The sequence below is a fragment of the Hibiscus syriacus genome, unplaced genomic scaffold (assembly GCF_006381635.1).
Source record: "Hibiscus syriacus cultivar Baekdansim isolate YM2019G1 unplaced genomic scaffold, ASM638163v2 tig00003041_pilon, whole genome shotgun sequence".
Lineage (NCBI taxonomy): Eukaryota > Viridiplantae > Streptophyta > Magnoliopsida > Malvales > Malvaceae > Hibiscus > Hibiscus syriacus.
In genome coordinates, this window is record NW_024061960.1 from 661,965 (window position 1) to 677,467 (window position 15,503).

General features: G+C 34.9%; 1 protein-coding gene and 1 pseudogene across 1 annotated transcript; both read right to left on the bottom strand.

The window, feature by feature from the left end:
* Nucleotides 1-7,911: 7,911 nt before the first annotated feature.
* On the bottom strand, nucleotides 7,912-9,551 carry LOC120167641 (cytochrome P450 CYP736A12-like). The gene is made up of 2 exons (XM_039176593.1): nucleotides 8,856-9,551; nucleotides 7,912-8,755 (listed from the first exon to the last, which is right to left on the bottom strand). Exons 1-2 carry the CDS (start codon nucleotides 9,549-9,551, stop codon nucleotides 7,922-7,924), a joined length of 1,530 nt encoding a protein of 509 aa, XP_039032524.1. The 3' UTR covers nucleotides 7,912-7,921.
* A 2,711-nt stretch (nucleotides 9,552-12,262) lies between these two features.
* Nucleotides 12,263-13,708, bottom strand: LOC120168278 (annotated as a pseudogene).
* Nucleotides 13,709-15,503: the final 1,795 nt, after the last annotated feature.

Below are 15,503 nucleotides of genomic sequence, written 5' to 3' on the forward strand. Positions count from 1 at the left end.
ATCATTAGTCCTTGTAGGAGGTAACCTTGTAGGTTCAGTAAAAATAGAATGATACCTCTTTAAAAGAGGTTTAAGAACTGTAGGAACTGACTTAGGAGTCTCAGTCATACTCAGCAGAACCACATGCCCCAAAATAGCTGCATCAGATGCTATCATTTTCAATAAAGTAGCACCTGAAATCTGCTGCAAAAGCAGTGAGGGTCGTTGTCCTTGTATAATAATATTTTCACCTTGATGTTCAAAACTCATTGTCATCTTATTGAATTCCATCAAAATTGGACTAAATAATTTCATCCAATCACCCCCTAAAACCATATCACTTCCTCCCAATTTAAGGAGTCTAAAGTCGTGTATAAATGAATGTCCTTGCATCTGCCACTCCACCTTATTACATCTAGCTGAACTATAGAGTTGTTGCCATTAGCTACTGTAATCGCTAAAGGGTAGGGAGTTAGAACTTGAATTCCAGCATCACCCCATTCTGGTGTCAAACAACTGTGTGTACTGCCACTGTCAATCAGAATGTTCAAAGGTCTGCCTTGAATTGTTCCTTGAATCCTCAAAGTATTATGGCTGATACACCCAGTAATTGCATTCATAGATATTTCTAAGCTTTCCTCTTCTTGCACTATCTGCTGGTCTGAGTCAGTAGGGAAAGATTTTGTAGGAATAATATTCTCCTCTTCAATCATCATATTTAAGTTTCTTGTTTTACATTGATGGCCTGGCTGAAATTTTTCTTCACACTTAAAACAAAGGTTGTTATGCCTTCTGTAATCAAGGAGATTCTGTTTAGGATTGAAAATTGGTGTGGATTTAGTAGGTAATGGCACCAAATTTGTCTTGGAAGTATTAATGGGGTTTGGGTAGGGTGGGACTTTAAAGGAAGGTCTCAACTTTCTGTTTTCAAACTCCACAGATAACTCATAAAGCTTAGCTTGTTTGCATGCCTCAGATAAATTTTTAGGATCTAAAGCTTTTACTCTATGCTTGATGTCTTCTCTAAGTCCACTTATAAAAAGTGACACAAAGAAATCCTCACCCAAAGTAGGATTCTATAATAGCATGTGTGGTTGTAACTCCTCAAACCTTTCTTGATAGTCTTCAACAGATCATTTCTGAGTAAGCTTAGTGAATTCCTCCACAATGTCAGAAAAAGACCTATCACTAAATCTATGACACATATCAGCTTCAAACTCATGCCATGTTACATTATGGTTCTGCATAATATATCCATCAAACCATATTTCTATTTTTCCTGTAAGATACATAGTAGCCACTTCCACCCTCTGATCTACAGGAACATTGCATAGGGAAAAATATTTAAGATACTTCTGCAGCCACCCCTTAGGATTTATCCCTTCAAATAATGGCAAATCAATTTTGGGTCTATGCCACATAGTTCCTACACTGTTAAAAGAACCCCCTTGTCCCCTATTTTCAGCTTCCATTCCAAGCATAATAGGTCTAGTGTTACTGTTTTCACCAGTTTGATTCTCAGACCTCGAACTATTCTTAAGGGCTAAACAAACATAAGGCTTATCTTTCAAAATCCCCGGTTCATCAGTTTTATTAGTGAATCTTGATTTATCCTTCACTAGAATCACCAAAACAGGATTTTTCTCCCCATTTTTAGAGTTATTAGGAGTGTTTACCTGATCACCAGCAGACTGCTCTTGTTCACCATTTCTGCCAGTTAATATCCTCAGTAGCTCCTCAACATAACCCTGATTCATAGACATTCTTGATTCCAATGCACTGATTCGACTCTCCTGGGTTTCCCACCATTTAGGTGGATTAGCATCATCTTGGCCTTGCTTCACTAACGCAGCCAAATCTTCAATTTGCTTTTGAAGTGCAAAAAAATCAGCTTTAGCCATACTCTGGTTTTTCTTTGGCATACCCACTGAAAAATTGCCAGGAATTAAGGTTCTCGATACCAATTGTTATGGTTTGAGATGATTAGAAGAGAAATCGAGTAATAGGTAATAGGAATAAAGAGAAATTAGAGGGAATTCAGAGAAGAAAATGCTTGTTTATTCATAACATACTGAAAAATATCCATTCAGCCAATTTATTTAGTTACAAGGACAACAGAAGGATTGTCAGTTGGCTGTCCTTTCTAACAAAATATAACAACTACTAATAATTTGTCTTCTTTTGCAGATATTGGATTAGTAGACTCGGGCTGCTCTCATTCTTCTTAGGCCTGCTCCAACAACATATGATCCATATTGGCCTGCTCATCTTCAGGTAAATCATTAACCCTTTTCTCACGTGCATCAATCCCTAATTTCTTTTGCTCAATCCCTAACATTCGCATTTCTTCCCCCAATTCTTCCTCTTGTTCTCGCCCTAATTCTTCCTCGTTTTCTCGCCCTTATTCTTCCTCGTTTTCTCGCCCTTCTCCTCCCACCATGACATAATCCTAGAAGGAAATTACAAAACTTTGATTTCTAATTAAGGAACCTAAACTAAGGTTTTAATTAAAACCTAAGAACTTAAAATATAAGGCTTAATTAAAAGAACAAAGGTCAATTAATATTAGTGATCAAATTAAAACATTAAAAAAACTAAATGTTTTATTTTACAGTTAAACAAGTGACCATTTTAAAACAAATTAATAATTGATGTTAATAATTAAACACATTCAATAAAAGATTCAAGGCAATTGAAAAGAAATTAGTGACTAGGTTGAATTCAATTAAAATTCGAAGTACAAATTACAAAACATTGGAGACTAAAATAAAATAAATGGAAATACAGATACCATAAGTAAAAAAGCTAAATGTAGGGGGTTTCAATAAATCAAATAGCCCAAAAATTACAAGAAAGCTCATTATTACACCTCCAAAAAATGTATTCTCCTCCAAATTCTCTCTAGCCCTCCAACCAAAAATTCCAACAAATCCCCCAAATTTATCCAGTGTTATTCATGTTCATCTTTTGTTCATAAAAAAACCCATGCTAGATCCTATACAAACACCAAAACTCATCCAAAATTTGTTTTTAAAAGATTAAACACCGATAGTTCTCAAGAAATATCAAATGTTCATCTTCCAAAATCAAGTTTGATTCTCCATTAACACCAAAAACAACCCGAAAATAGTTTCTTTTGGATCAAACCAATCTTTTTCCTCTCTAAACCCAAGAACCCCAAGAACACTCCCAAAAAAACAAAACTCAAATGTTCTTGATTACATCCTAAACTAAATCCCGTTTCAATAGAAATCACCCACTTCAACCTCTCAGTCTACCCAAAACCCGACACGGGCCAAACTCTGATCGCCATCTTTAACTCCGATCAACAATCACCGTCGGTCGATCACCTCGAAACCTAAAAAATACACATATTTGAATCGAAAAAAAGAAATAAAAGGAAAACTCATCAAAAAGGCGTGCCTCCCTCCGACGAGGGTAAGGCTTCTTCCCTCACTTTCTTTCAAACTTTTGATGATTGGTGAGTTTTTCCTTATTGTTGGTGAATGATTACTTCTGTTTAATGCTAATGACAAACTCCTTATTCATACTGATGATTTTTCCCTTAATCTAACCGTTCTCGCTAAAAATCGATTAGAATGAGCTTGGATTCGGGAATGTTCCTTGCTTTTAATTTTTTTCCTATTTTTGCATGCTTCGAAATGGCCATAAATAATGGTGGACGGCGGTGGATTCAACCGAACTGACGCGTGAGTCACACGCCCCAGCGACGCGTTGCCGGCGGTGGTTTTGATGATGCTTGGGTCCTTTAGAGAAGACAACATGGATCCAATGGCTTAGATGTCTTTGTGCTTCTTTTCCATGGATTGATGATGTGACACCATGTGAGCCTTTGGATCGAATTTCTCATACAAGGGTCCATATATATGTGTTTGTTTCACTTGGATTGAAGCCTCCCTAGCCATTGGATCTGAGCCAATCGATGGTTGGGATTTGTTTGGTTTTCTTTAAGTTGGATAGGTGATGTAAGCACCTAAAAATTTGGGCCAATTTAATGCTTAGTTTGACTTTCAAAACAAAACAATTTCCCCCCCAAAATTACATCAAAACCGACAACTAGAGGAGTAGTTTTAGGCTTTTTTGTTTTCTTATTTTTTATTATTGTAATATGAAGTGGGATTACGTTGGGCCTATCTAAATCAAATGTAAATATACCTATATTAATGCAAAAATAAATACTAATATGCAAGTGAAATTAAAATGACATGGACTACTACTTATGAACCTTATAATATGCAATGTAACAATTTTATTTATTTAATACCTAATGTAACATGAATAACATGCAATGCAACATGAATTAATAACATGCAATTCTACATGAACTAATATCATGCAATTATTATTTAATACACTATATTACCTAATATACAACTATATAATATGTAAACTATCTTATGCAAAAATGAAACTATATGATATCATGCATTCAATGCCTAAACTATACTATATGTATTATGCCCACATATTATATAGACTATATATTATAAAATAAAATGGGTGATGACATACTTAAAATTTAAGGACTAGCCAATAAATCAAGGTTCTAATAATTGTTCTAATTAACTATTAAAATTAAGGGGTTGAACTAAATAAGTTTTAAAATTAGTCGATGATTAACAATTTGGGGATTCGAACTATCGACTCGAGTAATCAAGCATTTTATGTAAAAACTTGAATCTAATTGTTTCCTAATCAAAAATAAGGTGAAACCTAATTACTAAATCAAATTTTAAGTTTAAATATCCTAATTCATGGACAAATTCTAAAGGGCGAACTAAATCAAATAAATATAAATATAAAGTAACCATGTATATTGAATTGTCAATCAAATATTAAAAAATGCAAAAAGAAATAAACAAACAAACATGAATTTTAATCATATCTAACAAATTAAATATAAGGGACTAGATCACATTGTCATTAAATTATAGGGATTAAAATAAATTAAACATGTAGTAAAAGGATCGAATTAAAATAAACTAAAAAATGAGTAACTAAATCAAAACAAAATAAAAAAACAGGTTAGTGACCAAAATATAAAAACGTTGAAACTATAGGGATTGAATAATAATTATTTATTTTTACAATCCTAAATACATTATTAAATAAAAATGCAAAAATTACAAAACCAGTCCAACCAAAATTGGAATAAAATTAAATAATAATTGCATGTGACCAAAATGCAAAAGCACACTAAAACTAGGGGACATGAACACAATTATATCAATCAATACATAGCATGAGTAAAAAAGGGAAAATAAAAAAATGAGTTCAATATAAAAAAGGGTAAATAACAGATTTGGTCCTCGTATGTGACCAAAATGCAAAATCATGGCTAACTATGGGGGACTTAAATGCGATTAACCCCTAACTTTCCCTATAAAACACATTTATTTCCTCTCTTTTTTCATTTTAAACCCATTTCATAAAAAAATCTAAAACACTCTCAACCTCCCCTTACTTCTCTCTCGATCGACCCCTTGTCGGCCCCTCAGCCACCGTCCCGACCACTATTTCGACCACCACACGGTGGCCAATACTCATAAACTGGCCCCAAACGACACTATTCTCTCCGATTTACACTCCTAAGCCTTGATCCATGGTTAAAACCACCAAATACTACTCTTAATCACCCCAAAAGCTCCCAACGTTTCAGCTTTTTCCACTCCGACCACCGCAAAGACGAACCAACCCTTCGGTTCAACTTCCCCCTGAGGTATAGTTTCCCCTTCCCTCTATTTTTTTCTCCGTAAATATAGATATATATTTTATATTCGAACTGAGAAGGAAAAAACTTTTCATATTCGAACTACAAAAAAATTACCTTTAAGGCTTTTATTGCTTTTCCAAAAATACCAAAAGGGGATATTTTTTTACAAGTGATTTTCGGGTTTTATACCCATCTTACTGTGAAAAAAGTTTAAAAAAAAAAAACTAATTTGCATTCTGACATTTTGTGCATGGTTGTTGATGATGGGTATGACAGGAAATGGCCTCCCAATCGGGTTGGTAAGACAATTTAATGCCTTAACATTCCCTTGATTTTTGTTGGATTTGCTACTGTTGAGCCTGATTTTTTTTTTTTGAGAAATGATGACTTTGGGTTGTTGGTTTCTTGGCAGGGGTTGTTACGTTGGCCGGAACAGCTGTTGGTGGCGACGTGGAGATCCTCGTTGGTGGTGGCTGAAGATATTAGGATTAGGGTTAGTTAGGTGTAGGGCTAGTGTTTTTTAGTTTGGACTCGGGTTTGTATTTGCAATTGGGTCTGGTTTTGGGTGTTAGGTATTGGGTATGTAAATGGGTTTGGATTTGTAATGTTAATATTTTAAAATAACAATATAATAATAATAATAATAATAATAATAATAATAATAATGATGATGATGATGATGTAAGGTAAGGGATGAAAACTGGTGACTACACGTTGGTGCACCAGAGTTACTAAATGTACCTATTCCTATTTAATCGATTAGATAAAAAGTAGGCTGTCGAGCTAGGCGGCTAAGACTCTCTCTCTCTTGCGGTTAGAATCACTCTTGCTAAGGTAATTTTACAAGTGATTCCTACTTATCCCATGCAAACCTCATGGATTCCGAAAGGCGTGTGTGAGGATATGAAAAGGATTATTCGAAGCTTTATATGGGGCTTTACAAATGATAAAAGCGGTGTCAACATTGTAAATTGGAACATGGTATAGAAAATGGAGGATTGGAGTTAAAGAAATTGGCCCTATGTAACAAGGCTTTTCTCATGAAACTAGGATTTCAACCTGTAGCTAATTTTGATAAGTTATGGGTGCACGTCTTGAAATTCAAATATAAATGGACGGGGTTATTTCCGCTGTCTGTAATTGCAGTTCCCTTAATCGAGGGAAATTCATTACCTGGATCTGGTAATGATAAAGTAGATGGGCTGAATCTGGTCGATCAGTTGGTTTGTAATCATGTTAAACTGGAAGGCTCGGTTGTTGCTCAATTAATTTTAGATAAAGCAAAAGATGTTGTGGACAGTGAGCATACAGTGCCAGACAATCTTTTGGGAGATGATGCCTTTTGTAGCGTGGACGCCACTGATTGTAGAGATGAAGTGGATACTAGCTTGTCCAACAGTCGTGTAGTAGAAGTTAAGAAAAAAGAAAGAATATTTTTAAGGAAGCAAATCGAGCTTGAGACTTAGCGAAAAAAACTCGATTTTAGTATTGGGGGAGATGAACAAGAAGTGATGCTTGAACTTATTAGATTTAATGGTCTATAGAAACTTGTAGTGATGTCTTGGTGAGTGTATGGTGTTCCATTTGTTTTTGGTGTTATTTTTGCTTGGAGTGTAATCGAATATTTGTTCTTGCCTTTTTATTTCTTTGAAGCAATCATTTTGTATATTTTGTCATTCGGCGAATATTCTAATTTATTTTTTCTGTGCGAAGAAAAAGCTTGATTCTGTTTTAGAAAATAAAAATAAAAAATAAAAGCTAAAATGTAAAGAAAAGAGGTAAACAGCTACCTGATTGCTTCAAAAACAAATTAAGAAGGGAGTCATGTAACCGATCCGGAGAAAAAGTCTGGTTACCCATAAACAGTTGTATTATTTCCTTCGCTAAAATATATGTAATTTTTTTGGTATAATAACCTATATCCAATCTATTGATCGATTAATTCAGATCGAATACTAAAGAGACGAAGATGACTCTCCTAATTTAATTTGTTTCATTCGCAAACGTTAGAATTTTAAATTTCTGACCATGCTTAAGAGATCTGATTCCTCATCTTATTGGACCAACTTATTATTAGTAAAATATATATAAATTTTGATGGTTGGAAAACTACAATTAAAAATATCAAACAACAACCATCTACTTTAAGCTTTTCCATTACAATTTAATTTATTTGACAATAAATATTAAAGCTTATTTCACATTGCTTTATTCAAGTAGACGATAAGTTGGCTTTGCCAGTAAATGATTAGCCCTTGGCAATGAGAGGCCAAAGATTTCGCTCATGTCCAGTTCATTAGGCTGCATCCCATCAGGCAATTCCCAGTCAAAGCAATGGATTAGTTGAGCTAGAACTAGACGCACTGTGATCAAGGCTAATTGCATTCCAGGGCATCCTCTACGACCTGATCCGAAAGGAATGAGTTCAAAATCATGTCCTCGGAGATCAATGTTACTACCAATGAATCTTTCCGGCAAGAATTCTTCAGCATTTGCCGACCATATACTCCGGTCTCGAGCCATCGACCAAGTATTCACCAAGATTCTCGATTTCTTTGGTATGAAATATCCATCAACAATAACATCTTCCATGGACTCGCGTGGAACTAAGAACGGAGCAACTGGATGTAACCTCATACTTTCTTTCACAACCATATCTAAATACAACAGTTTTGATAGATCTGATTCTTCAACAAGTCTATTCCTTCCAACCACGGCCTCCAACTCTTGTTGGAGACGAATCATCACTCGAGGATGCCTTAGAATTTCTGAAAATGCCCACACTATGACGACAGCTGAAGTATCAAATGAAGCAGCAGTCATATCCAATAATATAGCCTTGACGTTGTTTCTTTCAATTATGTAGGGTTCCTCTTCGTCGTGAGGGTTCATTGGTTGATTCAACATGGAAATCATCATATCAACGAAATCTTTGCGAGGTTTTAGACCATTGGGATCTGTTCCTTGCACATGTTCATCAATTATTTTCTCGAACACCACATCGAGCAACTTATTCGTCCTCCTAAGCCTTCGTCCTATTCCCTGAGGATGTACGGTATAGAAGGGGATAGTCATCAACCTGAGTTAAATTTATTCATCATCACCAAGAATTCACCATTGTTTGGGAAAGGAAGAGACAAACCTGAAGGTCAAGTGGAGCAAGATAAGGAATAAAATCTGAAATATTGAAGAGTCCATGGAGATGCATGGTTTGATCAATTAGGGACCTCAGGTTGAATCCATCATCCTTATCTTGCCCGAAAATCATCTGACACATGGTATCTTCGATATGCTCGCCGACCTTTCTGGTCAGGTCCACCACCTCGCCCGCAACCTCTGACTTCTTTACGGATTCAACCAATGACCGTAGATGCGCCTTCCTTACTGGGGCAAATTCTTCAACTTTTGAAGCACTAAGGAGATGCAAAGTACACCATTTCCGAACAGTTCGCCAATAGGAACCGTACTGGGTAAAATTCATGCCCTTGGAACCATAAGACAAGTATTCTGAAGCTTGCATTTTAGGCCTGCTAGAGAAAACAAGGTCATGGATTTTGAGGAATAGTTCTGCTGCCGCAGGTGATGACACCACGATTGTTGGTATAGAGCCTAGCTTTAGTGACATTATGGGGCCGTATCTTTTGGCTAGATGATGAAGGCTTTGGTGTGGAAGCTTTCCTAGCATATGGAGGTTGCCGATTATCGGTAGGGCGCGGGGACCCGGTGGCAGTTTCCGGCCATTTTTGTCGTGGTTTTGGCGGAATACGGTGGTGCGAAAGATGTAAAGAAGGAACATAGCGTCCAATGAGAACCAACGCCAAGGATAAGATGAAGACATTATTTTTATTTTTCTGAGTCAAGTGACAGAGAAATTCTTCCCAATATGGAGTATTTTTATCTTTTTTGAGACATGCGGCAAGAAATTTATGCCTTTGAAAATACAAAAGCATCACCGAGGGACGTGGCGTTAATGCCTCCACTACGCCACCGAATTTATACAGTGTATTATCTTATAAATATTTAATATATTTTATATTTATTCTCGACTTTGAGTAATATGAGATTAATAATATTTTTTAAAGATAAATAATCAGTTTGTTTCCCCATTAAATGGGTTTTGTTTATGTGCAAATATTATTATTATTTTTAAAATATTATAATAATTTATTTAATATTTTTTATGTGAATATTATTATTAAATATTATTTACAATATAATTTATATATATTAACATAAAAATAAATATCATTTATTTTTGTTGAGATAATATGTAGCTAGTCAGTATATAATTAGTTATAATAGTTAGTAATCAATTAGTTACATATTATAGTTGTTACTTTGTATTATATAAATAGTGTAGTATGTAAATATTATTATGATGATGAAATACATGAAGTAATATTTTCAATTGGGTTTAGTTTCTTAACATGATATCAAATACTAGGTTGTTTGGGTTGCATTTGTTGGGTCGTTCTTTTTTTTGTCTTACGATTACTCTATATTCTTTGGTTCGTTTGTCTTTTGTTCATTGTTTTTTTTTGTTTTTCGATCATGCCTCCGACAATCGTTGAGATTATTGATCACAACCACATTCTTTATCTTTATCCTTCTTACACCCCTAGAATTTATTTAATTTCACTTCAACTTACTGATATTGAAAATTACAATATCTGGAGTCGTTCTTTACGAATCGTATTTCACCCCTAGAATTTATTTAATTTCACTTCAACTTACTGATATTGAAAATTACAATATCTGGAGTCGTTCTTTACGAATCGTATTTCTCGCCAAAAATAAGGTTGGGTTTATGGACGAGAGTTATCAACTTGAGGCGTTTCCTGATTCTCAGCGTTCTCAATGGGATATTTGTAATGTGATTACATTCTCCGCTTCATCCTCTGTCCTCTTTACCGGTATATTTATGAGCCATACCTTACTTGATGCAATAGTCAATACAGCAGGTACTTTTACTTATACTTTTAAGCATCACACTTGGATATTAGACACTGGTGTTATTGACCATATTTGTTCAGATCTTTTTAGCTTGGTTTATCTTATTGCTTATGGCTTGCATTCTAGATTTGTTTATCTCCCGAATGGAAAAAAACCTTAGTTACTCATACTGGTTCTTATGCCTTATCTCCTGATTTTGTTTTACAAAATGTCATGTTTGTTCCTGAATTTAACCACAATTTGCTGTCATTCTCCAAATTAACTCAAAACATGAATTGTGCAATTCTTTTTTAATCCTGATTTTTGCCTTTTTCAAGATCCCTCAAGTGGCATGATGAAGGGGATTGATAAGAGGTTCGGTGGTTTATATGTCCTTCAGTCTTCTAGTTTGTCATCTACAAATGTTGTTTTGTTGTTTGCAAATTCTTCTTGTATGTTAAATAAATAATTTGAGTAGTTAAATAAATAATAATAATTAGATAATCAATAATAATAATAATTAGAAATAAAATGTAACATTTAGTATGATTTTAAAAATAATAATAATTAGATAATCAAAAATATAAATAAAATAATATATGAGTAGTTAAATAAATAATTTATCATTTTTAATTATACGTGAGATTCAATTTTGGCCCCTAAGCAGGAGGAGACCCTGAGCAGGCCTGCCCAAGTTCAGCTATCGGCCTGGTTAACAGTGACATATCTATAAATGTTTGTGAAGATGGACAACGTTTGTCAACAACATAAATTATTTACAATAGAATGAACACAAATTAAATTTCATGATGCACACAATAAAAAATAGATAACTATTATAAGGAAATTTGAATTTCTTGATAGATAAGAGCATAAATCCACCATTGGCCATCGACACTGTTTATCCTGCACGGCTAACTGTGATATTTATTTATATTTTTTATTCTTCTAAACTATTTAATTAAACGTTTTTAAAATTTTCCTTACATGATCTTATTTTATGAAATGAAAGAATTAAACTTAAGAATAAAATAACACATGTATCTTTTGATAAAAAGAAAATTCAGTAGACTGCATGGTTGAAGTTTAATATTGAGACTTCTACGTTAAATATTTTCCTTTCTTTACTGAGAGAGAAATAACTAGGTTGTATCGTATTTAGGGATATTTAAACTTAGGTTAAAACTAATTTAACCGATTAAATCAGAGTTTTTTCGATTAATTTTAGATTCAGTCGGTTAACGATTAGTGATTTTTTTTTCAAATTTCAGTTATCAATTAATTCGATTCAAAATCAGTCAGTTAACTGAATTAATCGAAAATTGTTCGGTTCAGTTAATTCTTTTCGAATTTTTTTTATTCGATTAAAGGTTAAAGAAAAAAATTTCGTTAATGAAATTTTAAAAGTTCGATCCGACCAATTGAACACCCTTTATCAGCATGTTCATTACAATAAGGAAAATTTGTTCTGCAATCGGTGCATTAAAGAAGTGCATCACCATAAGAAAGGCATGAAACGTTGTGGAAATGGCATATGCACGACGCTTCAATGATATCAACACCACAACTGAAACAGGCTGCTCAGCCACCACAACATTCAAGCAGATGACGCTTATTTCACATTGCTTTATTCAAGCAGACGATAAGTTGGCTTTGCAAGCAAATGATTAGCCCTTGGCAATGAGAGGCCAAAGATTTCGCTCATGTCCAGTTCATTAGGCTGCATCCCATCAGGCGATTCCCAGTCAAAGCAATGGATTAGTTGAGCTAGAACTAGACGCACTGTGATCAAGGCTAATTGCATTCCAGGGCATCCTCTACGACCTGATCCAAATGGGGTGAGTTCAAAATCATGTCCTCGGGGATCAATGTTACTACCAATGAACCTTTCCGGTAAGAATTCTTCAGAATTTTCCGACCATATACTCCAGTCTCAAGCCATCGACCAAGTATTCACCAAGATTCTCGATTTCTTTGGTATGAAATATCCATCAACAATAACATCTTCCATGGACTCGCGTGGAACTAGGAACGGAGCAACTGGATGTAACCTCGTACTTTCTTTCACAACCATATCTAAATACAACAATTTTGATAGATCTGATCCTTCAACAGATCTATTCCTTCCAACCACGGCCTCCAACTCTTGTTGGAGACGAATCATCACTCGGATGCCTTAGAATTTCTGAAAATGCCCACACTATGACGACAGCTGAAATATCAAATGAAGCAGCAGTCATATCCAATAATATAGCCTTGACGTTGTTTCTTTCAATTATGTAGGGTTGCTCTTCGTCGTGAGGGTTCATTGGTTGATTCAACATGGAAATCATCATATCAACGAAATCTTTGTGAGGTTTTAGACCCTCGAGATCGGTTCCGTGCAAATGTTCATCAATTATTTTCTCGAACACTATATCAAACAACTTACTTGTCCTCTTAAGCCTTCGTCCTATTCCCTGAGGATGTACGATATAGAAGGGGATAGTCACCAACCCTAAGTTTAATTTAAAAATACTTTCCCTATTAAGGTTAACTCAGGAAAATTAAAAAAATGATTAGTTCATCATCACAGAGAATTCACCATTGTTTGGACAGGAAAAAGACAAACCTGAATGTCAAGAGGAGCAAGATAAGGAATAAAATCTGAAATATTGAAGAGTCTATGGAGATGAATGGTTTGATCAATTAGCGGCTTTAAGTTGAATCCATGATCCTTGGCTAGACCGAAAATAATCTGACTCATGATATCTCCAATAAGCTCACCGACCCTTCCGCTAAGGTCCACCACCTCTCCCGCCACCGCCGACTTCTTTACGGATTCAACTAATGACCGTAGATGCGCCTTCATTATTGGTGCAAAATCTTCAACTTTGGAAGCACTAAGGAGACACAAAGTACATCATTTCCGAACAGTTCGCCAATAGGAACCGTACTGGGTAAAAGCCATGCCCTTGGAACCATAAGACAAGTATTCTGAAGCTTGCATTTTAGGCCTGCTAGTGAAAACAAGGTCATATGTTTTGAGGAATAGTTCTGCTGCCGCAGGTAATGACACCACGATTGTTGGTGTAGAGCCTAGCCTTAGTCACATTATGGGACCGTATCTTTTGGCTAGATGGTGAAGGCTTTGGTGTGGAAGCTTCTCAAGCACATGGATATTTCTGATTATCGGTAGGGCGCAGGGACCCGGTGGTAGTTTCCGGCCATTTTTGTCGTGGTTTTGGCGGAATACGGTAGTGCGAAAGATGTAGAAGAAGGTGCAAAGCGTTCCAATGAGAATCAACACCGAGACAAAGGTTGGAGGCATTAATTTTCTTTTTTACTTTTCCGAGAGAAGTGACAGATAAAGTGACCAATTATTTCTACCATTGAAAAGATGGAAGGCATTACCGTAGGGACGATGGCACTAATGCCTACTCTACCGATTTTATTTTTAAATATTTAATATGTATTAAAATTAACAATATCAAATGATTATGCAATAGAATATATGATACTCTCACTTAGGGAAGAACACGGGATCGAATCTGCGTTCCGACTCGATATAATTTTATTGGATCATGTTAGAGTTTAGGATAAAAAATATTTGATATGATTCGATTTGAAAAATAATATAATTATACCTTATATATTTATGGATAATTGTAATAATACATCTATCTAATTTATTTTTTCAATTAAATCTCTATTTTATTGAATAAAAATAATATTATATATATTTGTTTCCGGTCAGATCAGTTCAGGCTCGAGTTTTATCTCAAAAGGTGGGTCAAGTTTTGGATCGAGTGAAGTCACCCTAAACACGGATCGAATATAATTTCAAGTGAAATGCTTATATTTTCATGTCGAATCGGATTGACCAGAAGCAGACCCATGCCCATCCCTACTCTCACTATTATCATGTAACCTTATTTTGTAGGAAAATAATAATAATAAAGAATTAAAGATAAGTCAAAGGATATGAGAATGGTTACATGAATAAATTTGACTCGTCGGTCGTTGACTGTTTAATCTTTTTGGTTTAGACAAAGAGTCACAATCGTTAAGAGTGATGGTGTTCAAATGGTTGGTTCGACCATCAAACAGAACAAATTCCCCAAAACTGAATTAATTAAACTTTTTTCTTTTACCATTAACTGAATCAAACATTTTTTAAACTTCCGTATAAAATAACACGTGTAAAAGAATTTGTCATTATTATTCAAGCCAACCAAATACTTTACAACACTATCTTCATATACACACTAATGAAAGAATTAACTTGTTGACTAATTACAAATTGAATGCTAACAAATTATAAACAGTAAACTTTAACAACCTAACTAAATATTCTAAGCTATTCTCAACACCCCCTCAAGTTGGTAGTCCAAAGACATCTTTGACTCCCAACTTGGAGAGTAAATATGCATGTTGATGTGCTCCTAAAGCCTTGGTCAAGATATCAACCAATCGATTATCAACCAATTGATTTGCTGATGAAACATATGCATATATAACTCCTTGTATTTTCTCCCAAATGAAATGACAGTCCATTTCGATGTTCTTTGTCCTTTCATGAAACACTAGGTTTGCTGGAATTTGTAATGTTGCTTTGTTGTCACAGTAAAACTTAGTTGATTGCAAGTCTTTCACTCCCAAATCCATCAATAACCCTCTCAACCATACAATTTCAGTTTTTGCCATTGCCATGCTTCTATATTCTGCCTCTGCTGATGACCTTGCTATGGTACTCTGCTTCTTTGACTTTCAAGAAACCGAGGAGTTTCAAAGTTTAACACAAAAACCAGTGATTGATCTCCTGGTCATCAAACAAGATGCCCAATCAATATCACAGTAGGCTGTTAGTTGGCACTGT